We start from the raw sequence: 25768 nt of genomic DNA, 5'->3' as shown, positions 1-25768 counted from the left end.
CTCGATAAGTTGTTAGTGACCCACACAGGGTGAGTAGGGGCCTTGTCCAATTTTAAGGGAGGATTCATTTATATTGTGGCACTGCTGGGTCGTTTGGGAACTCATTGACTGATGTGCAGTTTGCTTCCAGCTAGGGATATGGATATCTGTAATTATGTACTAGTATTAATTTTGTAACACCATTTCATAGCGTGAGTGCTTGGTCAAATAATTTGGTGATACAACATCTGATTTCGTGTGATTCTCCTCCCGTACATACTTTTCAGTAGCGCACATGCATGGCGCTATGGGGATTAATTTGTTATCATGAAACCATGTTGACCATTGTGTACTTCACAAGTTACAAACTTACAACTGCTTTGGGATTTGGGATTTGTTTAATCCACGAATTGTTGGTTAGTACATTGTAACGGAATTTGGTGGGTAGTTTGGTTCCTTACTTGCTCTATTACTGGAAATCATGACTTGGCAAGAGAGAAAATAACTGTTTCATTGGATTGATTTTCTATGAATACACTTGTTACACGATTATGCAAACCAATATTTTTGGTTGTCAGTTACTTATTTCACTGAAATGTGAGATCCCACTAGAGGTCCTTTGTGTTTGTGCTTAAGGCAGAAAGTCTAGATTAATTGACTCAGCTCATATATGAAGCTTTGATTTGTTGAATTTCGCTTCGCGGAGTGTTGCTTTGATATTCATTTTTGGTTGGTAGTTGAGTTCCAACCATTATCTAATTACATGGCACGTTCTAAAGCAGTTGTTTCCAAATGCTATTATGTTCCATTACATTAATTGTAAACCGTGTGCATTGTCTGATATGGTTTCTGCCTTTCTGGAACACTAAGAATCTCGAATTAGGCAGTGTTAAAAGTTTACAATGCTCATGTTATATTGTATCTTCAGAAATTCTGGCAATTTGTGCCATTAGTTACTCTATACTTATAAGTTGCCAGCAAGAAAACTGACTAGCCAAAATGTACCATCTCCTGACGCTTGATGTGTATGTGTGTATCCTCTGATATAGCATCTGATCTTGTGATATCCGGTATGTAGTGGAAAAAAAACATGATGTTCACATGATATTCATTTTTATACAACTCATGTGAGTTTCTCTTTCTCATGTTTACAATTGAATACCCAATACTATGCCATCCTAATATTTCCTTATCTTTATTCTTAATTGTCATAGGCTGTTAATGTGTTTTAAAAGGTCTGTGCCATGTGCCCAACATTTGTATAAAGCTAAAAAGCATGGACACGGGGACGGAAATACGGGGATACACATACAGGGATATGGGATACGGCATTTTCCAAAAGCAGCCATTTGGGGATACGTTGAGTATATATGAAGTAAAAAAATATGCCATGTAATATACATTTAAGACAGAAAATTAATGAGAAAGAGATCAGAATAGAGAATAGTGCCCCATTTGGTGTCTCCTTTATCAAGTGCTTGATTGACCCTCATCCCCCCATGTCATGTTGTCATTGCAAGCTGCATCCATCTTGCAAAACACATCAAACACAAACAGTAAAGAAGATTAGAAGACAAGACATAATTGGAAGACAATACAAGCATGAGCAGCAACAGCACATGCATAACTGCATAAGCAGCATAAGCATGAGCAACAGCAGCAGCACAAGCAAGCAGCAAGCCGGCAAGCAACATCCAGCAGCACAAGCAAATCTGAAGAATAAAAGAGGAAGAGGTTGAGGAAAGAGGAGAGGGGAGAGGCTACTGAGTTACCTGCGAGGCTGGGGGTAGCGCCAGCGATCGCTGGTCGAATCCAGGTGTCCACGCGGCTTTGATCCAGGAGGCTGGCGGCGCGTTCCAGTGCGACCTGGGAGGCTGGGAAGGAGTACCTCGGCCTTGAGATGAGAGCGTCCGGGAGTTCCTGCAAAATAGGTTAGGTACTGGGTTGACCCGAGGCTGTTTTGGGCCAGGCCGTGTCCCAAACGCATCCCTCACGTGTCCCGGCGTATCCCTGTGTTCTTTCTTCTTTTTTTAAATCGAAATTCGGGGGATACTGCAAAATTCGCGTATCCCGGCGTTTCCCCGTATCCCGCCGTATCAGAACGGCAGTTCGGCACTTCCAGGTGTGTCCGTGCTTTTTAGGTGTAAAAGTACCACGGGTGTTAATGATGCACTTGTTTTTAATAATCTGAGGAAGTGATAAAAAAAGACGCCAATTGTATCATTGTCTGGGATTCAGTGTTTAAAATGTATTGAGAGGAGTCCTTACGACATTGCTGTGGATAATTCCTGTGTAAATTTTAAGATCATGCTTGTGATAAATTACTATTTGTTTGTGAATTCTTAATGATAGGTGAAACGCCTCTGGCTTATGCAATTAATGGTGCAAATATAGCTACTGTGAAGTATCTTCTGGACCATGGTGCTGATCCAGATAAAGTTGATGACAAAGGATTTACTTCTCTCCATATTGCAGCTGAGGAAGGTCTCTTTCCAACACTTTTTACCTCTTTATTTGTGTATTGAGCTGAAATTTCTTTTCCATGCTTTGGGGAGACATGCATAATGAAAATTATAATTGACCATGGGGTGCTTTTAGGTGTTTTATGTGATTGGTAAGTAGATGACACATGTCTTTTATTTCCCTGAACTTGTGTAGTAATTGGCACGGATTTGGCAGGGTCGATTGTGAGGATTCAAGTCGCTAACTCTAATCAGGAGATTAGAACTAACCTATCAGGAAGAAATCCCTAGTCAGATTCTCAAGAACTCAGGATAGACCGACTCTCCTGTCGACACACTCGTCTGGCATAGCCTTTCTGTATTTCAGTGACAGGAAAATTCAACTCGGTGCAATGGCCGCGTAGCAATGCCCTTTATGGGCAGCCCAAACTCAGCCTCAAGCCAATTGGCGTCAACACATCCCAACCAACGCAGACACACCGAACGACAAAAGAAGTAAACCAGTCAGTTCAATAGAATAAAATCAGTTCTCCTATGAAGACTAAGACTACTGAACCTACTAGTGCTTATTTTTCGTAGCTCTGATCGAGCTGTTGTTCAGGGTGGAACCCAAGTGTTACAGACAGTTAGCTTTAATCCTTGGAATTCATGCATGCTAGGTGCCCAGAGATCCATACATTAGGATATGAGAGATGCTAACTAACTGCTAATTCTGACGAATTGGCCCTAATATCTGTTGATGCAGTTTGCATGGCAAGTTATGGCTGGAGCCCGGTGGACCCCCTCCCCCCCCTAACCCCTAATCTGTTGTGTTTCTTATTACATATTAAAAATTGTAGAGAACAACGTGTGATTTACCATGTATCATTGGTAAAATAAATTCGTAAATAGAATTCCTATCTAACAATGACCTATTGTAATGTTTTTTTTTGTTTTATCCAGGATATTGCAATATAGTGGAGCTCTTGCTTTCTAGAGGGGCTTCCGTTGATGCATTATCTAATCGTGGTACACCACTGCACCTTGCTGCTACTAATGGTCATCATCAAACAGTGAAGATTTTGTTGGACCACAACGCTGATGTATGGAATTAATGCCTTTTAATCCTCAATGGTTGTGTGATTTGATGAAATTCACATTTTTAAGATGCTCTTTTATTTCTGCTCTTGCTCATGTTCTGTTTGATTCAGTATTGCTGGGCTGATTTGTGCTTTCTTTCCTGTTATGCTCTTAATTTTTTGACCATTAAGGGTCAAACTAAAACATAATTTTGAGCATTTTCCGTTAACATGTGCATATTTCCCTTTTTAATGCTCTGAAGTCTCAAGTCTATATACCTACCAACCTACATGACTCTTCTTTGGTTCCCCTAATAATTGTCATTTAAGAATATATGCTAATTGGCTTTATGTTTCTTTTCAGTGCAATAAGATTGTGAATGGTGTCTACACACCTCTCCTTGTATCTATTTATGCTCCGTCACTAAAATGTGTGAAGCTACTAATCCAGGTATTGTGGGCTCTTTAGCTTTGGTAGTGTTCAACTGTTCATGACTACTTGATTAGTACGTGAGGCTATTACTGTTTATAGTTATTTCAGGTGGTGGACTCTGTCTACACCCTAAAGAGTCCTTTTTAACACTGTTTCTTCTACATGAGCATCTTTTGTTGGCTCCATATCAAGGATGTCTTTGGGAGAGCTCCAATGCCAAGAATTCTTGAAGTTGGGTATCCCGCTCCAAGAATTTTGGGATTTTGGAGGAACCGTGTCAAAGATTCCCCTGTTTCTTTGAAGCCAAATGTGCCAATGGCCTGTAGCAACCAATTATTTGAACACCATCTCAATAGAGATGAGGGTTCCTCTTGTAGATAACAGATATTCAAATATAGTAATGGAACCTCAGCAAATGTCAAAAGGTCCCAGTCTCCCTGCAGCTTTTGCTGACCTCACAAGCAATTGTCTGCATCTTAAAACTCTTCCTCAGAAACATACTTCTTTCAGTGTGTTTGTATTCCCATTAAACAGCATCCAAAGAAATATTTTCTGCTGCAACAGGCACTTGTTCCTCCAAATGCAACTATGAACAAAATAATTTTGCTGGTTCTGAAAGAAAACTTAAAAAAGATGAACTACTCAGAATTTCATGAATAAGACCATATGTATCATACCAATGGACTAGCATGTGTTCTTAACTTATTGAATTGATTTCCGTAACTGAATTCATTCTGGTTACATGTTTATAGTGCCCAGTGGGCAAACCTAACATTTAATCTTGATTATTAACCGAGACTTTTTATCACATGGAACTAGGATACAAATAAGTTTATGGCGTGTAATTGTTGTGATTTTGTACAGCACGTTGTGTCAGAATATCCGAGTGCTATTTTTTGAGAGTTGAAACCATGTAAAGATATGTCCAAAACAGCCTACAATTGGAGTAGGAAAGAGCACAAATTATGACATATTCAAGAGGAGGCACATGTAACATTTTTTCATATATAGGCTGGTGCTGATGTAAATGGTGTGGGTAATATAACCCCCTTAATAGCTGCTGTTGGGTTAACTGAGTGCATGAAGTGCTTATTGGAAGCTGGTGCTGACCCAAACGTCCCTGATGAAGTATGTGTCTTCTCCTTTGTTTCCCCATTTCTGCTTGTCTTCAGCATCATGCAGTTATCTTTGTTACTTGTGAAGATATTTTATTCAATAAGATCTTGTTTTAGCTGGCCATGTATTAGTAAAGAATTCCTACAACAACGTAATTTAACACATCGGTTTGTCTAAGTTGTAGAATTGCTTTATTTTACCTAGGTAATTTAAAAAGCTTAGCATATATTGGTGGATAATAGCCCAATACATCTGGGCTGTTATGCCTCATTTATTTTAGTTTCCCTTTTTCTTTAGCAAATTTCGTTTCTGGTTTCATGTTCTCTTTACCATTAACAGTTTGGCAGGATGCCAATAGAGTTTGCGGCAATATGTGGTACACGAGAAGATGTTGAGATCCTATTTCCTTTAACTTCTCGTATTCCGGCTGTACGTGATTGGAGCGTCAATGGAATAATATGTCACGCATACTCATTGCCAGGGCAAAAGGTATGATTGTATGACCTGGGCGAAAAGGCCATATTTAACATTAGACTAATAATGCTAGTGTTCAAGTTGACTTATGATCAAGTTTTGGCTTAAAGAAAAACCCTCCTGTTCTATAGTTTATTTTGCACATCATTGAAATGAAATGTGCAAGTGCTGGAATAAGCATATCCACATGTTATTTATGAAAGGAAATCTGAAACGGGTGCGGGGGATAATTTTTTAATTTATGTGTGTGAAAGGACCAATTCTTCCTGCAGTTATAGAAATGATGAGCAATTGTATTTGGGACATTTGTATGAGCTTAGCTACATTTCTTACTTTTCAGCTCAATTTCAGGTATCTGCTTTGTGATATCCTTTTCCATAGATCTTTGTTTATTACCTGTCTTTCTGGTTCAGTTCTATGAGAGGGGGCTGGAAAGGGACAGAGCTAGTTTGAAATTTCAAGGAAGAAAGGCACTCGAGAGAAAGGATTACCTTTCTGCAATTGAACTATACACTAAGGTATGATATCCCACATTTTCGCCGTTGATAATTGATTTTCCTTCCCAGGTTATTTGGAGTGCTTTCATAGCTTCATATTTTTCACTCCCAAGGTTCCTGTTCCCTATTCACCTGTTAGTCACTGGTTATACCTGGAAATCCCAGAGACCCAAACACGTGTTTACTTGAGCCTATGAGTGTTCTGTTCATAGAATATGTCAAATTTTACTTTTATCTGTGATAAATCTATAGGTAAAACACGATGATTCAGGCTCAGTCTTTGTATTGCTCTTGTGTGTTAACGTAGGGACCCCATAAAAGACGAACTTATCAGTTAAACTACGATACACATCGAATTGGCATGTTTGTAGCTGTGAATTTTGCATACATTGGTTGGATGTTTCCCAACTAAGAGCGCGTTTTGAAATGTAGTATTTTTGGTGTTTTGAAGTGTATAATGGTAGTTATGACGGACTGCGGCACCGGAGAAGACCGGCTTGACCATATTAGTCTTTCGCTTCCTCTTAAGGGATGCGTGAACATGAATAAGGTTTATTTATTTTGTCTTACGTCGATGCAACCCCTAGGTATGTACGCATGGAGGTTAGTGAGGATGAAGCAACCCTTGGGTCCGGACAAATAAGGGGAACACTGAGACAACCCCTGAGCTGACTACTGGAGGTTTTGCTTTGCGCTATGCAACCCCTGAGTTTGACTACATAGGGATAAGTTTGGTTTGAACCCGTAAGTCTATTCCGAGGGGTTCATTTTTAGATTTAGCGATAAAAAACAGTGGATAAAGGGAATCACAAGGCTCTTTTTATTGAGACGTATTTTCTTTATTCAAAAACCGTTTTATCAAGCTAAACAAGTATTTGAAAGCCTAAAAGGAAATAACTTAAAGCATAAAAAAGATGTAGCTAGGCAGCGTTCCACGTGCGTGGTGTGAAGCCTGTAGTCTCTATCGCTGAGCACCTCGTGGATGATGTAAGGGCCCTCCCAAGGGGAGGAAAGTTTGTTCTTCTTTGGCTTTTGGTTCAGACGCAAAACTAGGTTGTCAATGTTGAACTCGCAAGCCCCGACACACCGACCTCGATACTGGCACAACTTTTGCTGGTACAAGCCGTGTGTTTGAGGGCAATCAATTTGGCCTCCTCTTTGGCGTTGATGTGGCTTTTTCGGGCTTCCTCTGCAGCTTCTTCGTCGTACCCCGGGATGTGTGGTGAGTCATACTTGATATCTGACGGGAGGACCGCCTCGGTCATGTACACCATTAAGAACGGTATATATCCCGTTGATCAGTTTGGGGTCGTGCGCAAGGTCCGTTAGCGCATTGGACTCGAAATCCAAATTGTGCTATTTAAATTCTTCTACATTGAATGGGTAGCTACAGCAATAAATTTGGATGAGGACGAAAGGTAGCTCGTCCACCCACTTCCAACCGCCTGCTTAATAGGGGTGATGAGACGAGGCATGAGGCCCTGCATTATGAGCCCGTTAGCCCGCTCTACCTGTACATGGGACTGTTGGTGTGATACTGATGCACAGCTCAAAATATCGGCCAGATAAACCTGATTCCGTAGGTGATGGATGCGATAGCATATCCTTAGCTTAACTTGTCTAGCAGATTAATTGACTGTCAGGCCGATTAATCCGCTATAAGGCCGATTTATCCCACTGGGCCGATTAACTGGAGAGAGAAATTTGGGCTCGAAAGTTTGGCCCATTCCCTCCCTTTACCCCAAAACTGGGTGTTTAGGTCACAGCCTCTCCCCTACCTTCTCACTCTTCCCTCCCCTCCCATAGTAGTAACCTCGTTTGGAGGAGGCTGGAGCAGCCGCTGCTGCCCCACTCTCCGAGCAGCAGCAGCTCTTCGAGCAGCAGCCGCACTGAGCCTGGTCAAGCTCGCCGCCCCTCCCTCTCTTGCTCTGTGCTATATGCTGCTGCTGCTTATTGTCTAATGTGGTGTATTTGACTATTTGCTGGTCTGTAGCAATCTATGGCTGCTCTCAGCGCTGCAAATGCTTTATCTTTGAAGTGAAATTCGTATGCTATGGGGTGGGATTTTGGAGTCTTGTATGATCCCGATGACTTACAAAGGGTGAAATTCATTGTTTACAATAGCACATTTAGGCATTTAGTACGTTGCATGTTCCTATGTAGCTAAGATATATAGATATGGCCCTAATTAACCTATCAATAAATGGGTTACCAGTAAATTTAGTTAATAGGCCGATTCCCCGATTAATCCCTACTCCTCACCCGACCGAGCAGCTACAAGTTATCGATATCCTGAACATTGCCGATGCATAATCATGGGATTATGCGTTTATGGCAATATTCCTTGAAGAATGCTGCGCTGAAATTGGAGCCGTTGCCTGTGGTGGTGCTGTGTAGTATACCAAAGCGGTAAATTATGTTTTGAGATGAACTTGGTTGCCCGCCTCCACATTTGTCTCTGGCTTGGCTTGAATCCACTTTTTGAATTTGTCTATGGCTACCAGCATGAACTTGAAACCGTCGGGGGTTATTGTGAGAGGCCCAACCATGTTATCTCCCCGCGAGGAGGTATGGTGAGCTACGTATTTCAGATGCACTTTCTTGACTCCAACAATGTGGCCGAGTAAGAGGCCCTCCTACACGGCCTTCGCATCGTCGACTCAATGGGCATATAACATCGTATCTGCTGTGGCGACTCCGACCTCGTCGTTCAACACGTCATGAAAACTTTCGATACGAAAGATCCAAAGATGACAACCTCTGTTCGGCGGCACGACACCTCAAAGGGAAATTTGACGGTTTTGAGTTGCACCATGTGAAGTGCTCTGATAATGTAGCCGCAGACACTGGCCCGCATGGGCGCGCCTTGAGAACCCGTCCCAGTAGACATTTTCCTAGAGCACCTACACAAGCCATTTTGTTAAGCTTGAAGCCGAGTTGAGGGAGGCCTCGGCCTCCTGAGGGGATGGGCTCCAAGTTGACACAAAAGTCAACGCAACGCAACCCTTGCGGTTATACAAGCGTGGACCCAGCCGTTGCTCGTGTACCTTGTCAATAGGGAGCTTCGAACGAACAAAAATGAAGCCCGACGAATAGTATGTTACCATCAGGTCCGGATGAAGGAATCAGATCAGGAGAAAACCTCCATTGCAGCCTTTGGACCGTTCTGCTACATCATAATGTCCGTCGGGCTTAAGGACATAGGTGCAACTTGCTAGCGGACAATGCAAAAATGCCTCCATGATCAATAGGCATCAACATGGAAGCATGCGTCGATGGAATGGTCATCAAGACACGAAATGAAGCCACCTCGAGCGAACGTTCGCCAACCTTCGTCTCTTCATCATGAAATTGAACCCGGACAAATGTGTGGGCTTCCCTTGGGCAAACTCGTTGGCTTCATTGTTTCTCAGAATAGTATAGAAGCAAACCTGGAGAAGATCAACGCAATTGTTGAGCTCGAGCCATCGGAGATTGTACGCAAAGTTCACAAGCTCATGGTTGTGTTGTAGCCTTAAGCCGGTTAATCTCCCTGCTTGGCGAGAAAGCACTCCCTCTCTGCAGACTTCGAAGGAAAAATGGAAAATTCCACTGGAGTGACGAGGCAAAAGCAACCTTCGAGGACCTCGAACGCCTACCGTAGTCCATCCCAATATTGGCGCACCAGCAGAAGCGGGGCCCATGTTACTCTACATATCCGACACCTTGCAGGTCTTTAGCGTCGTTATGGCGGTCGGAAGGGAGGAGCATGGCAAAACTCATCGGGTTCAACACCCGGTGTATTACGTTAGCGAAGTTTTGTCGCCCCAGAAGACCCGCTACCTTCATTACTAGAAAATCACTTATGGCATGTTCATGCTAGCCTAGAAGTTGTGCTATTACTTCCAAGCAAACCCGGTCATAGTTGCCTGCCATACCCCAGTTAGATATAATAAACAATAGGGGCGCCGTCGGGCATAGCCATGTGGGAGCTTTTGCTAGACCAAGGTCCAGCATATCCCAGAAAATGTCTACCTTGAATATTGGTTTTTGTATTTCTATGGCTCCATGACCGTGTAGGTGCTGGGGGACCGGCGTCGTTCTCATCTCCCTATGAGGAGATAAGATGAGCTACATACTTCAGATCAACTTCCTGACTCCAACAACATGGCACAGTACAAGGCCCTTCTACACGGCCTTCACATTGTCGCCTCAATGGGCATATGATGTCTTATCTGCCGTGGTGACTTCGATCTTGTCGTTCAACAAGTCACTAAATTTTTTGATACAAAAGATCCAAAGATGACAACCTATTGTTCGGCGGTCCGCGAGCTCGAAGGGAAGTTTCATGGTATCAAGTTTCACCATGTGAAGCGCTCGGATAATGTAGCCGCAGACACAGTGGTTAGCATGGGCGTGGCTCGAGAACCCATCCCAGCAGACACTTTCCTAAAGCACCTACACAAGCCATCTGTCAAACTCAAAGTCGAGCCGGGGGAGGTCCTAGCCTGCCGAGGGGATGGGCTAAGCTGACACAGAAGTGAACACAGACGCAACCTCGCAATTATACCAGCGTGGACCCGGCCGTTGCTTGCATACCTCGTCAATAGGGAGCTCCTAGCGGATAAAAATGAAGCTCGACGGATAGTCTATTACATCAGATCAAGATGAAGGAATTAGATCAGGAGAAAACCTCCTTCATTATACCCTTTGGACCGTTCTGCTACATCACAATGCTTGTCAGGCTTAAGAACGCATGTCCATCTTCCTAGCGGACAATGCAGAAATGCCTCCATGATCAAATAGGCATCAACGTGGAAGCATACGTTGATGACAAGACGTGGTCATCAAGACATGGAATGAAGTCAACCTGCTATTCAACCTCGAGCAAATGTTCGCCAACCTGTGTTGCTTCATCACGAAATTGAACCTAGACAAAATGTGTCTTTGGGGTTCCCTCAAACAAGCTCCTTGGCTTCTTCGTTTCTCAACGCGTCATAGAAGCAAAACTGGAGAAGATCAAAGCCATCGTCGAGCTCGAGCCACCGGAGACTGTGCGCAAAGTTCAAAAGCTTGCTGGTTGTGTCTTATTAGCCTTAAGCCGGTTCATCTCCTGGCTTGGCGAGAAGAACTCTCTCTCCACAGACTCTTACGGGAAAATTCCACTGGAGTGACGAGGGAAAAGCAGCCTTCGAGGACCTCAAATGCCTACTGCAGTCCATCCCAATACCGGCAACACTAGCAGAAGCGGAGCCCATGATACTCTACATATTGGCCACCATGCTGGTCGTCAACGTCGTTATTGAAAAGCTCAGTGGGTTCAGCACTAGGTGTACGAAGTCAGTGAAGTTATGTCGCCCCACAAAACCCCCTACCCGCATTACGAGAAAATCACTTATGGCGTGTTCATGGCAGTGTAGAGTATCATGGGCTTATTGTCAGATATTATAAAACTTAGGGATGCCATTCCTGGCCTTCTTCTCGGGTAGTTGCCATAGGAGCTTAGCTGCTTCTACTTCCAACCACCCTTCTTTTGGTTCATGATCTGCAACATAAGACATAAGAACCATAAGCACAATTTGCCGTCCAGCTTAAAGGAAGTCTTAAGTCCCGGGGCCTGCAAACCAGTCTTTATATGAAACCGAGCCCGGTTATACGATCGACATGAAAAGCTCAGTCTAGAAACTTAGGAACCAGTCTTTATAAGAATTTTCGCAGAATTTTGTTATGTCTACTTCACCAAACCACCTTCGTTGACCCTGCTAGCCGGTCCCTCGATGGAAGCCTGCACGTCATGCGGCGGGATAGTTGTCGAACAGGCCAACGCCTGGCGAGTCTGCCGACCCGCTAGCTTTTTCCCTGAAGGCTTGAGGGGCCTGTGATTGTTGGGATACTCGTGTAACAAGCAACATTCAAGCATAAATACAGAACTTTGGGCCAACAACGGAAACTCACCCATTTGGGTTGGATGGCTTGCGCACCCCCACCTTCGGTTGCTAGGAGGGATGGATGCCTTTCCCTGAGGCACTTCCGTGGTAGGCAGCCTCGATCCTCTATGGAATAGCGAGATCGGCTTCACCTGCGATCTTCTTCGGGCTTCAACCCTCTCAGCTCTCGTCTTGCAGGCTGCATTAAGGTCTTCTGAGGCGTGCAACCTCTTCACAAGCAGCAAAAGGCAGGGAACGACAACAGATCTGCCGACGCTCCCTCCGGACTCTGCTCTCAATACCAGACGCATTAGTCGCAATAGTTATGTAGGAGGCAGCTTACCATGCTGTGGAGGCAGGGATATGATAAGAACTTGAAAACTTACATGAGAGGTCGGAATGTTCATTAAGACAGGTACAATCAAGGCAAAGAAATTTGTAAGGCCCAAAGAAGATCGACCCTTACATTGTTAGGGCGAAGCCCATGATGGAAGGGCTCCACTGCAACCTCCAAGGTATTCTCATCCAAAGGGACGTGCGTCACAAAATGCATGCGTGGCTTAAGCTCAGATTTCGAGATCTCCACGCGATTTAGGTAGGGATCGTTCGGTCCTTCGTAATCATGGATGTACCCGCGCTGCCAAAGGCTGGAAGTTTCTCTCCAACTAAGTCTTCAGAATCTGCATCCGTCCAAGGCCGGCGTTCTTAAGCTAGAAGACCTCCTGAACCAGCAGACCAACTCCTTGATAAGGTTTGTCTCTTGCTCCTAGGATTCTAGTTCTCGAGAAGGTGCATTTTCACAGGGCGGCGGGCAATTACGTCTATTCCTGCAGGATGGTCCGGAGTGTAGAACCAACCTCTCTGCCACTTCCTCGTCGCCGTAGGCACCGGGATGTTGAAGTAATCTGAATCCGGGCAAGGTCGAATGGCGACTCTTCCCGGCTCCATCTCGAAGAAATAGCACCAAAGCCCAAAGTGCAACGAGATCCCCAAGAAGCATTCACACGGTGTAATAAAGTAGGCGAGGTGTAGAACCCCGTTTGATGTGATGTGATGCAATTGGCAATTGTAGAAGAGAAGGTTGAGCACAAAATTATGCAGGGGCAAGTAGAGGCCGTGGCATAGAAAGGACGTGTGGATAACTCTGTCACAACTAGTTGGAGCTAGAACAACATCCACTCTCTTGGCTGGCGTCCACAGAAGTACGCTCCTAGGAGGGAGGAATCCTTGCCTTACCAGATCTATTAGCTAAACATAAGTATTGGTGGAGATGGACCACCTTCCCTCACCCTTGCCGACGGTCAGCGCTCCGGTGGCCGAGATTGCAATGCCGCTCGTGGTGTCCATCGCCGCCATGCTGTCACACTCCACGATTAGCACCCGGGGTGGTCCTCCTCGACATGTCACCTTCGAAGGCGACAGATTCAGATCCAGACATTCACCGTCGTTAGCGGACGAGAGGCGCGAAGGAGGAAGAAAGATGGAGGGGCGGCGTGTAGGCTCTCCGTCAAATGGCACGGGATACCGAGTGACGGCCCTTTCCGTAAAGGCCGTGTCGAGATTAGTTGACACGTGGGCATGAGCGCGAGGGGCAAGACACTATGTTGGCGAAAATTCGGGCTCCTCAGTGGGCCTTGGACCACTCAGTGAGATCACGGCGACATTCAACCTGAGCAGAGTCAAGACTTCTAAGGCCGGGTTTTTTGAAGAATCGAAGAAGGAACCAACGGGTATTGCAGTCCATCGGAGGTCACAAAGGAGCCGGCCAGGATGTCGCCTCAAGAACTCAAGATCAACTACCTGTCAGGCAAGAATACTAGACGAGCTCGGGGCTATTGACGGTGTGCAACACCTGGGGTGGCCTCTCGGATGGCAAACCAGACAATGGGCTGTGGGCCAAACTCAACGCCCAACGGGTCCGGGCGCCTTCCAGAGCCCCAGTCGTGCAAGAGCCCTCCCATACGAAGAAACCTGCCTTGACATGCAAGTCATGGCTCTCCCACCGATTGAAGTCCTATGTCAGTTAGGAAACTTGTATACCCTAGGCCTCGCTATAAGACAAGGCCATGGGTACTTCGAGGGCCATCGACATTGTAGTCATCTTCTCGGTAGCTATGATTGCCTCATACTTGTAACCCCCTCACACGAGGCGTTTCCCACCATCAATTAAAATAAAGCAGGAGTAGGGTATTACCTAGAGAATTTCTGTCATCTGAAATGGGGCAAATTCTTAAATCCTCAAGAATACTTTTCAAGTGTTGATTCTGTATGTCTCATAGCTTACAGAAGCTTCACTTTTTTCTCTGATGTCATAACCGTAATTCTTTTGTAATATGTTCAGGCATTTACTGAAAATCAAACTATCTATGATTTATAATACTTGCCAAAATAACTTGATGCCCCCTATGTGGCCTGAATTGTCCAGTGCCTTTGCTGAATCTGTTTTCAAAGTTATCTGACCCCATGCTGCATCATCACAAAATATCTTTAATAAAGAACAATGCCCCACATTGAAAAAGCCACGCTACTATTGCTCTTTACTATAATACACATCTTTGTTTACTGTTCCGAGTATAAAATGTATGCAGTGAGATATATAATAGAAGATGGATTTTGCATTTGGTCATATCTATGCCTAAACTAAGTCAAGACTTGGTCCGGCCTGAATAATTCTATTACTTATCGAAAGAACAGTAAGTGGTCGGGCCCTTCCCCGGACCTTGCGCCACCGCACCTGGGTAAATTCCCTGTGTGCGATCCCCTGTGGTACTTCCGGTCGTGCTCTCCACAGTACTGACTGACTGTTTTCAGTATTGTCAATTTACAAAAACCAGTCTGTTCAGTTTAGACATATAGGTGCAGCAATTCATCTGTGCTGCAGTGTAATGTGTTTTATGCATTTGTGCTGTACATTATAGCTGCATAATCTTTGGCGCGTTGGTCCATTTTATTACAAGTCTAATTCCTCAGAATGGTATCATCATATCTGAGTCGTGTCAGGGTTAGTGCTTCCTCTTACCTCCCACCCAACTCCCTTCTCCAGCCACCGTTCACAACCAGATTGTGTCCCTCTTAGTGGTAACAGCTAAATTTCTGTTCCTCTTCGTGATAACGGCTCAATTTGTGCTGGTGATCAGCTTGGAATTAAAAAAAACATTTGGCAATTTCGGTTGAATACAACTGGTAACTGGCCTTTTTTTTCCTTTGGAGTGAAACTAACTGGCCTGTTCTTGATAAAGGACCGAGTCTTGTATTTTACTCATTTCTGCTTTTTTCAATCCTTCCTCAGTGGTAAGGTTGAAATTGTTTTTAGGTGTTTCAGTTCAGTCATTCAGTGTATGTTTTAGCACTCAGTAAATGCTTGTTTTATTTTGTTGAGTGTAGGCAATGGGCCTTGATTATGAGGATGCGACCCTGTACTCAGATAGGAGTCTCTGTTTTCTCCAAATTGGCGAGGGAGACAAAGCCTTTGCGGATGCTTATACTTGTAGAATGATGCGCCCTGATTGGCCAAAGGCCTGCTATCGGCAGGGAGCATCTCTAATGCTGATGAAGGTGAGCTCAGCCGAACTGTTTTTTCTTAAATCGTTTTCATGGATTTTTTTTTGAACTTTTTATACGTTCTTTTTGTTTGTCCAGGATTATGAAAAGGCCTGTGGTGCCCTTTTTGATGGTTTGAAAATGGACCCACGGAATCTTCAGATTGAGAACGCTTTACGGTATGCTATATCTTTCATACAAGTTTACTGCACATTGTATTTTATTCAAGATGCCAACAATGCTACACTAGCAGTCACCTGAGCTAAAAATCTTTGAAACACGACCACCAAGGCCTTTTTCAACTTGTTAACATCATTTGGTTAGCAACTGCTGTCGAAGACATAAAAAAAACAGAGATAATTCAAAATGGCATACTCTCGAATCATCAGTCTCTAAATACGCAACAGCGTTTCCGGTTCCCGGCGGTATTGGGCACCAGCTATACCGCTGTGATCTTGAACCCTGGTTGCGTGGTACTAGTACTTACGACTGCTGTGTAATATGCAGGGAGGCTATGGATTCCTTGAGGATATCTCGTGGCGCTAAGACTGTATCGAAGTGCCCATAGGAGCTTGTTTACCGCCTGCCTGCACGAGTCTGCTTGCTTCTGCACGATTTTTTCCGAGTTCTGTCCATATGCTTTTATATTGTAGATAGAGAAGCAGTTAGATTGTGTGCAAGTGTGGGTTTTCCGTAGTAGTCGCTGGCTGGCACGCTTCGAGGTGTGTTTGTTAATGACTTGTGTCTACTGAGCGCTGCATAAATGTAAAATGATATACGACACACTTAACTACTGTGGTTCTTTTTGAGGGAGCTTAACTACTGTAGTTAATTCTTTTTGAGGAATTGATGCTTAGATGACGTCCTGGTGCACATGCGAGTGCCGTAACAAGCAGCAGTTCCCGAATGAAGCTTCATTTTCTCATCCCACCTTGAAGCATCGCTTGTCATGCAGTCCCCAAATTCCTTGCTTTTTACGGCATGGTCTCTACCAGACCACTGCAGAAGGCAAAATGGATACAGGGACTTCCATTTGTGTTTTGTCTCATTATAAAGGGCTTGAAGTAATGTGGAGTAACTTTTGCTTTAGATCAAGAGATACATAATTTACATCTACTGCCAATTTGCAACTTCTCTGTTATGATGGATGGCGGAGATAACCCCTTCACCCTACGACAATAGCGAACGACCAAGGATCCTAAAGTCCTACTATATGAAATTCTTACTTCTTTTCGCCTGTTCGGCATTGCCACATGGGCGACGTATGTGTGGACGTCCTAGCCGATGTGTAGTAGCCAACCCACTCCACACGGGTTCTTGTTCAACAAGTGGAGCCGCTTTCTATTATACGGTTTGACCTTCAAGGTACCACGGCGGCCGCCATGCCTGCTATTTAGGCTTAGGCCTAACAAACAGTAAACCGTAACCCTTCAAATTGCTGCTATTAACCCTTCAAATTGCCTGCTATTATGTTTGAGCATGTTGGAACTTCAGTAATCATTGTTATTTCTTTGTGCTATATGAAATGAGTAACATAACGTAGAAATTTGTTCTTAGTGTGCTCTAGTTTCTTCATTGATGCTTTGGTCAGTGATTCCCTAAATTATCAAAGAATATTTGATCTGAATTACTCACTAGACGCATTTAGATTTCAGGGGGAGTATAGAACAATCAACTAATTCCAGACTTTGATTTCTTATTTTATTCTAAATTACAGAGTAGGGCATCTGGACTGCAAGAAAATGAAGGTTGGAAAGCCAAATAACATGTATTTCTGACAGTATTTATTGGAAAATTTCTATAGAACACTGCACCTGATTAGCATATGCCAGACACCACAAGATGATGTTATTGCCCAACCACATTATAAAGTTGTAGTCATTTGCTGGGCACTTCTTAGAGGCGGAGCTATGTGTACGGGCTGTTGCCCCAGCCTTGGATCATTTCTGAAGGAATTTTTTGAGGAGGACTTAGGTTAGTTTTTTAGAGGAGGACTTTGATCAGACTATAAGGGTTGGACGCGCTTTGCTGCTCAGTTGGTGTTGCTGGTTTTTTAATATAAAAAATTAGTCCCTCTGTTTAAAAAATATGAAGTGTATTACTTTTTTTAAAAGTCAAACCTTTTAAGTTTGATCAAATTTATAAGAAATATATCAAAATCAATCATATCAGATCGGTATGGTTAGATTCATCATGAAATGAAGTTTCATATTCTTTTTTATTTAATATTATGGATCTCGATATTTTTTGCTTTGAACTTGATCAAAATTGAAGACATTCGACTTTCCAAAAAATAACACCCCTTATATTTTGGAACTGATGGAATATTTAGTTTGGCGGGCGGGGGAGATGATGGAGTGCGTTTTATTTTTATTTATAAAGCGGTGATTTGATGGGCATTCGTGGTGTGGTTCTGTGTTAGAAAATTTATGTGAGAAAATTTTCACGTTGATGGCTGCATGTACGTAGGGGGAGATGATGGAGTACTACATTGGTGCTACAATATCGCATAGTGGTGCTTCTTTTTCTAGGTGGTGATAGGGTGCGCGAGATTGATTTGAAAAATCGTTGGCCCAGTCAAAATTGTAAACTAAATCCAAGATTAAATACCTTAATTGAATAAAAGAGTTTCAAAATTAGGGAACATAGGGTCGAAATTGGGTGACCAATTCTAAATTGATGACCACAATTAATTGGGAGGCCTTAAAGATTAGAAATCATAGTGTGTATATAGTACAAAAGAAATGAACGAGAGATATTTGAGAAATTGTTGACTCGGTCAAAATCGGGTGACACAATTCTAATTCAAGACCTTAATTGAATTTGTGTTTTTTAAAACTAAAACTAGGGAGCATAATGTTACCGGGGACAGTACGAGAAATTGTTGGCTCCACCATCGTTTGCTTCCCCCGACGGCCACAAACCACCGCTCGCTCCCCGTTCCCTCTGCTCTTCCTCTGCCGCTCCAGAACCCTAGCAACTGCCGCCAATCCACCGCCGACACACGCACTCCCCGGCCGCGCCCATGGCGCCGCCCCTCGCCCGCGGTAAGCGACCTTCCCCCCAACCCCAAATCCATGCCCGGCACCTGCTAAACCGCCGGTGAGCCCTGCCGCTAACACCCGACCCCTCTCCCCCGCCACCGCAGGTCCCGGCGCGCTGGAGCGGCGGCTTCTCCAGGCGGCGGCCGAAGGCAACCTCCAGCTCTTCAAGAGTGCGTGCTCGCGTCCCGCCCCGCCCGCGGATTTTGGTCTCTGGGTCCGATTTTGACAGATTTTTTTCGGATTTTGTTGGGTCCGTACACGCAGGGACCGCCAGCGCGCTGGACGGCGGGAAGGGCCGCCTCAGGGACGCGGTGGAGGCCGTGACGCTCCAAGGGCGAGGCTCCGGGGCGCTGCACTTCGCCGCGCGCCGTGGGAGGATGGCGGTGTGTGTGTACCTGGTCCAGGAGCTCGGCGTCGACGTCGACGCCACCGACGAGACAGGTGCGCACTTGCTCTCCCTCCCTCACTCCTCGTACGAAAGCAAGACCCTTGGTTTTCTTTCCCTCTAGAGTAGATGACTTGAGGTTGGTTGAATTGGCAGCCTTGGCTTGCGATGTCAAGCTGGGTACGGGCACCGCTGTTTAACTGTTACTGTATTATATAGGAGTAGTTGGTTAATTTCGTTGAGCCCCTCTTGAAAGATGTGATGGATTGGCTGTTTGGTTGTCTGCATCCTTGATGCCAAGCAATGGGAAGGACTGATCAACTGCATGCCTTACCACGAGGACGGCTATCAGATTGGGTTGAATTTCATGCGGTCTGCACGATGCGTAATCAATCATGTATAACCATGCTTCTATTTCTGTGTGGTTTCCATGTTTCATATTTCTAGTCTTGGCACTATCATAGAGAATGGTTTGTAAATTACCTTGGGAGGCAAAATTTAGGTAAACTCAGCTTATATATGCCACTTTTACCCTCGCATTTGCCTTGAAGTGGGACGGGAATTGAATTGATTTATGCCAAAAATGGCATGCATTTTTGGGACTCGATTTAGCTTTTTTTGTTGAGAAATCTAAGGCTTATAACTTGTCGATTGGCCCTGTTTTTGAAACATACATCAAATTACTTTATTTGCATTAATCTCATCATGTTCATTTATTCCAGACGCAGCGCATACTGTCTTCACAGAGTTGTTTCAGTAGAAAGACTATTGATGCTGATCTAAAAAAAAAGACTATTGATGCTAGCTTCCATCTACTTTTACAGTTTTACCCCTGAAAATTCTATCAACTTGTTTTTTTTCTCTCCATGCATCAATTTGCTTTATAGGAAAAATGATTTTAGCTTCGCTTTTTCTTTTTCTTTTCTTCACTTGTACCCCCACAAAATATCTAGCTTTAGTTTGGACAGGAACTGTTTGCTTTTGATGAATAGACAATGAACCCCTCCATTATTTCTTGTTTAATGCTGTTTATTACGAATACTCTGGCTTCTAAGCGACCTGTAGTATCTGATGTTTGTATTGTGTAACAAAGTATCTTGGCATGACGACACTTCGCATAGTATGCACATATTGAAGTTGAATCATATGACACTTGTTTGATTATGTACACATGACTTCGGCGCTTATAGCCTAGCCTTTTCAATTCTTTATTTATTTTTAATCTTTTGGTGCTTTATATGGCTGATACTACCAGTATACGCTTCATTTCATTCTACTGTGGATCATTAAAAATGAAAAGTGTCAGTGCCTCGCGCCAAGAATTTTCATGTATGATACTTCTAAAGGGAACCTAAAATTTCTGTGCTCCTAGTTCTGACTTCTGAATGTGCTGTTGTATCTAAAAAGTTTACATGTGTACTCTGGAAACAGATGCATGTTTATATTGCAAAACCTTTACATGACTTTCTTCTATTTCTTGTGTAATTTTCTGTTGTTTCGTCTATGAGTCTCTTATTTAGTTTCTTCTACTTTGGTGTTCCTGATAGGCTATACACCTCTGGTTCATGCAATTATTGCTGGCACTGTGGACACTTTCCAGTATCTTCTTGATCACGGTGCTAATCCAGATAAACCCGATGGACAAGGGTCTACGCCTCTCCATTTGGCTGCTGCAGGAGGTCTCTCCCTATGTGTACTTATCTTGTTCCTCTGTGTCTTGAAATTCTTTGTTTGTGTGTTCTGGGGTGATGTAATGAAACTTGAAACGGATCATGTTATATACTCCCTCTGTAAACTAATATAAGATCTTTTAGATCACTAAAGTAGTTATTTAAAAGATCTTATATTAGTTTACAGAGGGAGTAGATTATAAGTAAGAAGGTAGGAAATGCACATGTCCTAATTGGTGTGCATGTGCATAGATATGACTGTCATCTGAGCATTTTGAGCTTTTTCTGTGACAAATGAGTTGTTTATTAATTGCTATCTTTTAAGTCTAAAAAACCCATTTATCAATGTGCATGTGTGTATGTATCATGAATTATGTATTCCTTGCCACAAAATGAGCTGCATTACATAAATTCACTATAGGTAAATTCAGAAGTGATATAATTTATTGCGTGTCAGACAAAAATAGTAAAATATGAATTTGTTTCAAGCCACTATTCATACTTGTTGTGGGTATTTCACTGACATCTATTCAATTATGTAAATCCAGAAGTTACCTTGTTTATGCCCCTATCAGCTTTAAGATAGCAAATATGAACTTGTTTACAGCCACTATTTGCAGTTACTGTTGCTGGTTATACATTTATAAGTGAGTGATGTCACATTCATATAGTACCTTCTTTGACTAGTTGGTTCTCATTGCAATAATTTTCCCGATGTTTGCAACGTAGTTATTTTGCAGTTACTTCCTAAGGTAAATGAATACATATCTAAATCTTATGTTGCATGAAAAACATAATAAAATGAACCTCTTAACATTGGAGGTGTAGTTCACACTAGATTGTCTTCCGCAGATTTCAATGTTTACATATAGCAAAGGAATCTAGCAAAGAAGTGTGAGGCTATGCACTCCTATTTTCTAGACAACTTGGTACCACGTGGGTTCCTAAATTGTTTAAACACATTGTAGAATTATACTCATTAATCTACTGCCTCTGTTTATTTTTACTTGCGATTTAGGACATTGACACGGTCTTTGACAAACATGTTTGGCCATTACATTTCATAGCTATTTGTTAGTAAGAGTTCATAAAAGTTTGATTACTTGAAAATATTTTCATGATAAATCCATGGGTCATTTTCATGTGCCAAATCATAATAATTCTTTCTTATCATTTAATCATTTAGGTCATTGACATGGTCTCCGACAAAAATGTGTGGCTGTTACTTTCCATAACTATTTGTTAGTAAAAGTTCATAAAAAATTGATGACACGAAAGTTCTTGTCATGACAAATCCATGGGTCATTTTGATGTGCTAGATCCTAATAGTTCTTTTTTGCTTATCATTTAGGAGATTGACACGGTCTCTGTCAAACATGTTTGGCCATTACTTCTCATAACTATTTGTTAGTAAAAGTTCATAAAAGTTTTGTTACATGAAAGTATTTTTCATGACAATCCATGGCCATTTTCATGTGCGAAATCCTAATAAATCTGCAGGTGGAGTAACTATTTTCATCTATACCATCACCTATGGTGCAACTTTCATCTACAAAACCAGGTTGTGTCAATGACAGGTAGGGTCTGGTCCTACATGTCATTGACATAGGCTTGGTGGTATAAATGAAAAGTGTTTTTTTTTTAAGTTCACTGCACGCATTCTAGCATGTCATTTATTTGAGAACGGAGGTAGTATTCCAATACAACTAGCTAAGTGAACATATTGCTTTGAAAACTTTGATCCCTAAGGTACATATTGCTTTCACTAACAAAAAGAAATTCACAATAACAGCAGCAGCAGCAGCAATACCAAATAACCTGTTGGATATTATGTATTATGCAAATAATCTATGGAATTTCCACATTGTTATGAATTAAAACCTGCTTTGTATTTCCCATTCAGGAAATTGTGAAATAGTAAAAGCCTTGCTTTCCAAAGGGGTCAATGTTGATTCATTGTGTCATACTGGAACACCACTGCATACGGCTGCTTTCTGTAGGCAGGATGGTGCTATGAAGATTTTGTTGGACCACCATGCAGATGTACGTCACTTGTTTGTGTACCCTTCCTTCTTGGGTTAACAGGGTCCACATTATTAAATACATGATTTTTTTGTCTGGTACTACTTTCTCTGTCAACTGCTGATATACTAACAAAGATATCTTTATTTCAATGATAAAAAGATCAAACATGTTTGCCAACATTCATCATGTAAGGGTACTGATTTTCTTAATATTTCTTCTCAGTGTAACAAGATATTCAACACTGTCTATTCACCTCTTATTGCGGCTCTCAATGTTGTCGGCTCTCTCAATGTTAGCCCACTGAAATGTGTCAAGCTTCTGATTAAGGTATGGTGCATTCATCTCATTTCATTGACATCTTTTGAACTCTTGATAAGTATCACATGAAGAAGGAAGGCGTACAAATGATGGCATGCTTATTTAGAAGGGTCTTTGCAACCTTTTCCGTGTTAGGCTGGCGCTGACGTGAAGGGTGTTGGCACTGTGTCCCCCTTAATAACTGCTGTCAACAATGGCTTAACTGACTGCTACAAGTGCTTACTGGAGGCTGGTGCAGATCCTGATGTTCGTGATGATGTAAGTTTCAACTTTCACTCCAGCAACATGGAGTGGCTTTTCACACATTGTTAAGGCTAAGCAATACTTAGTCGTCTATTAATTTCACCCTCAAAGCCTATCTATGAAGTCCATTAATGATTCCGGTTGGTCCTTGGTGACCATGAAGGCATGAATTTACACCATTGTTCTTAGATGCACAATCGGTCTGTATGTCATCATACCTGGTGTACCGATTGAAGTGCACACTTTGGTTATATTTTATATTTATCATTTATGAATGTTGTGAATCTGTACCAGATGATGTAGCTGGAGTGACTGACAATAATTTGGTGGAATGATAAGTGAGTTCTTGTTCAGTGCTTTGAGGCATTATCTTCTGAAGTTCTAATCAGATGTGTAATTACTGCTTTAAGATGTTGCTGTATTAAAACTACAGGGGTTTCTTTTTTCTTCTTTATTTGAACCACAATGTTGAATATGTAAATATATTATCATATACCTTGTGTTCATCCTTCATTCCCTGGCTGTGCTTCTGTTATTTTGTATTAGCATTCTGCAAGTGCTTCAGTGAAACTTATCTTTGTTTTATTCTCAACAGTTTGGCCACCTTCCAATAGAAATTGCTGCATATAACAATAGACGGGAAGATGTTGAAATCCTACTTCCAGTAACTTCACGTACTCCATATGTGCGAGACTGGAGCGTTGATGGGATAATTCGTTGGGTGAAATCAATGCCATCAGTGGAGGTATAACTTGAGGCATCGCTGCCAATATAAGTTGCTTTGTATAGGTTCTTCAGCATGCCCTTAACTTAAAAATAGGTACTTAATCCTTGTTGGAGGATTTGATGTGAAGCTTACCGTGGTATGTGAAAGTAGTTTATTGTGCGGTCATATAAATGAGTGAACTGGATCAATAAAATGTTCAGATCATAAATACTTTGTCTTTTAAAAATCTTCTCATGCCCTTCTGATGTAGCTCATGTAAGTATGTAAGTCTCTTATGTCCTTACCACACATCCTCATTACTTGTGTCAAATGATTTGTTTGCTGTTTCAGAATGACCCCATGAACAAAATGAATCCAGCTGATCTCAAGTTAGAAGGAAGCAAGGCATATAAGAGAAAAGATTATGCTACTGCAGTCAAACTTTACTCTATGGTAAATTATTGCACCATATCTTAGCCTGCACTTGTTTTGCTGTTGTATGATAACAAAAACTTTAAATTGAGAGTTGGTGTGCTTTGTATTATTTTGAATCTCTAGTAAGAATTTGGTAACATTAAAGTGTATGTGCCTCCTTTATTTGTTCTTTTGCTGTTTTAATTTTCTTTCTATAAGGATTGCATTTATGTTTAGAAAGTCTATTGATGCAAATTCCATGCATGGCTGTTACAGAGAACGAATTTCTGCTGTGCCTAAGTACAAACATTACTAAGTTTTTCTGCATTAGTAACAGAAAACCCAGTAGGATATAAACACGGTAGATTTAGTGCAAAATTTCAATTGTAACTCTGGCATCAAGCCATCAAATAGTATATCTGTTAGAAAATTGCAATTTCAATTGTAACTCTGGCATCACCATCAAATAGTATATCTGTTATAGAAAATTATCAGTAGTTCATCTTATTATATTGGATTGGATAGAGAGGAGTAAAGCTTTGGTTTCGATGGATGGGTCTTAATTTCAGCATCCTAGCGTGTATCGATTATTGTTTCTCAGGTAATCAATAGCTAGTTTCCGCTAGCCCCAGCAATTTTCTTGTGTGCGTACCTGACAACAATGCAGTAGTATATGTGGGTTGTAGCAACAAGCCAGTGTGCTAACTTTTTGTTTGTTTCTTTGTTAATGTAGGCAGCAGACCGCTGCCCTGATGACGCAACACTGTACTCAAATAGGTGCCTTTGCTGGCTTAAGATGGGTGAAGGAGACCAAGCTTTGATGGATGCGGGAGTTTGCAAGATTAGGCGCCCAGGTTGGGCAAAGGCCTGTTACCTGGAAGGATCTGCTCAAATGTTACTGAGGGTACCATTTTTTGCTACTCATGAGTGCATTTGCTTGCTATGTTAAATGCTTTTTTAGTGATGCAGCAACCTTTATGCGTGCAGGACTATGAGAAGGCGTGTGATGCATTTCTTGATGGACTCAAACTGGATCCAGCAAATGTTGAGATCGAGAACTCATTACGGTAGTGTACTTACCCTGGCAGTGTTGATAATCCTATTCGTACATCTCATGCATCTATTTCTTTCATGTTGAAACATACATGGTGACTTTGTCCAATAGATTAGAATAACTCTTTTTATGCGGTAAACATATGTGTCCTGTTTGAATCATCTAGAACATCATCAACGCATCTGCATTTCAAACGCTTTAGTAATTGCTGTAATTTGTTATGCAGGGAGGCTGTAAATTGCTTGAAGACATCTCATGCCCCCCAAAAGTTGCAAGAATAGTCAACTATTAGGGGAAAACTTGCTATTCACAGGAGCAGCACGACTGGTGCCAGTTCCCTCGGTGCGTGTGCAACGGAGTGTTGAGTTTAAAACATCACTTGCTCTTGTAAACTAGGGTTCTTTAATTTTGCCAATGCTCGACTAGGCCGGCCATGAAGAATTA

At 42.4% G+C, this 25768-nt stretch overlaps 1 protein-coding gene across 1 annotated transcript in view; it reads left to right on the top strand.

Moving 5' to 3' along the window:
- LOC123080538 (serine/threonine-protein phosphatase 6 regulatory ankyrin repeat subunit A) overlaps positions 1-25768 on the top strand; it is a gene marked incomplete in the record, with an annotated part of 26687 nt that extends 919 nt beyond the window's left edge. The window contains 21 exon segments of the mRNA XM_044503465.1: positions 2332-2463; positions 3384-3523; positions 3864-3950; positions 4944-5060; positions 5388-5537; positions 5936-6040; positions 15310-15480; positions 15565-15644; positions 15973-16015; positions 16119-16187; positions 17183-17213; positions 18774-18950; positions 20442-20573; positions 22468-22607; positions 22812-22916; positions 23043-23165; positions 23746-23895; positions 24208-24309; positions 25004-25174; positions 25258-25337; positions 25551-25768. Of these exon segments, the coding sequence (XP_044359400.1) occupies positions 2332-2463; positions 3384-3523; positions 3864-3950; positions 4944-5060; positions 5388-5537; positions 5936-6040; positions 15310-15480; positions 15565-15644; positions 15973-16015; positions 16119-16187; positions 17183-17213; positions 18774-18950; positions 20442-20573; positions 22468-22607; positions 22812-22916; positions 23043-23165; positions 23746-23895; positions 24208-24309; positions 25004-25174; positions 25258-25337; positions 25551-25605 (2360 nt within the window).

This window comes from Triticum aestivum, chromosome 3D (assembly GCF_018294505.1).
Source record: "Triticum aestivum cultivar Chinese Spring chromosome 3D, IWGSC CS RefSeq v2.1, whole genome shotgun sequence".
Classification (NCBI taxonomy): Eukaryota; Viridiplantae; Streptophyta; class Magnoliopsida; order Poales; family Poaceae; genus Triticum; species Triticum aestivum.
Note: the sequence above shows the minus strand (reverse complement) of the source record. Positions and strands in the feature narration are given on the sequence as shown.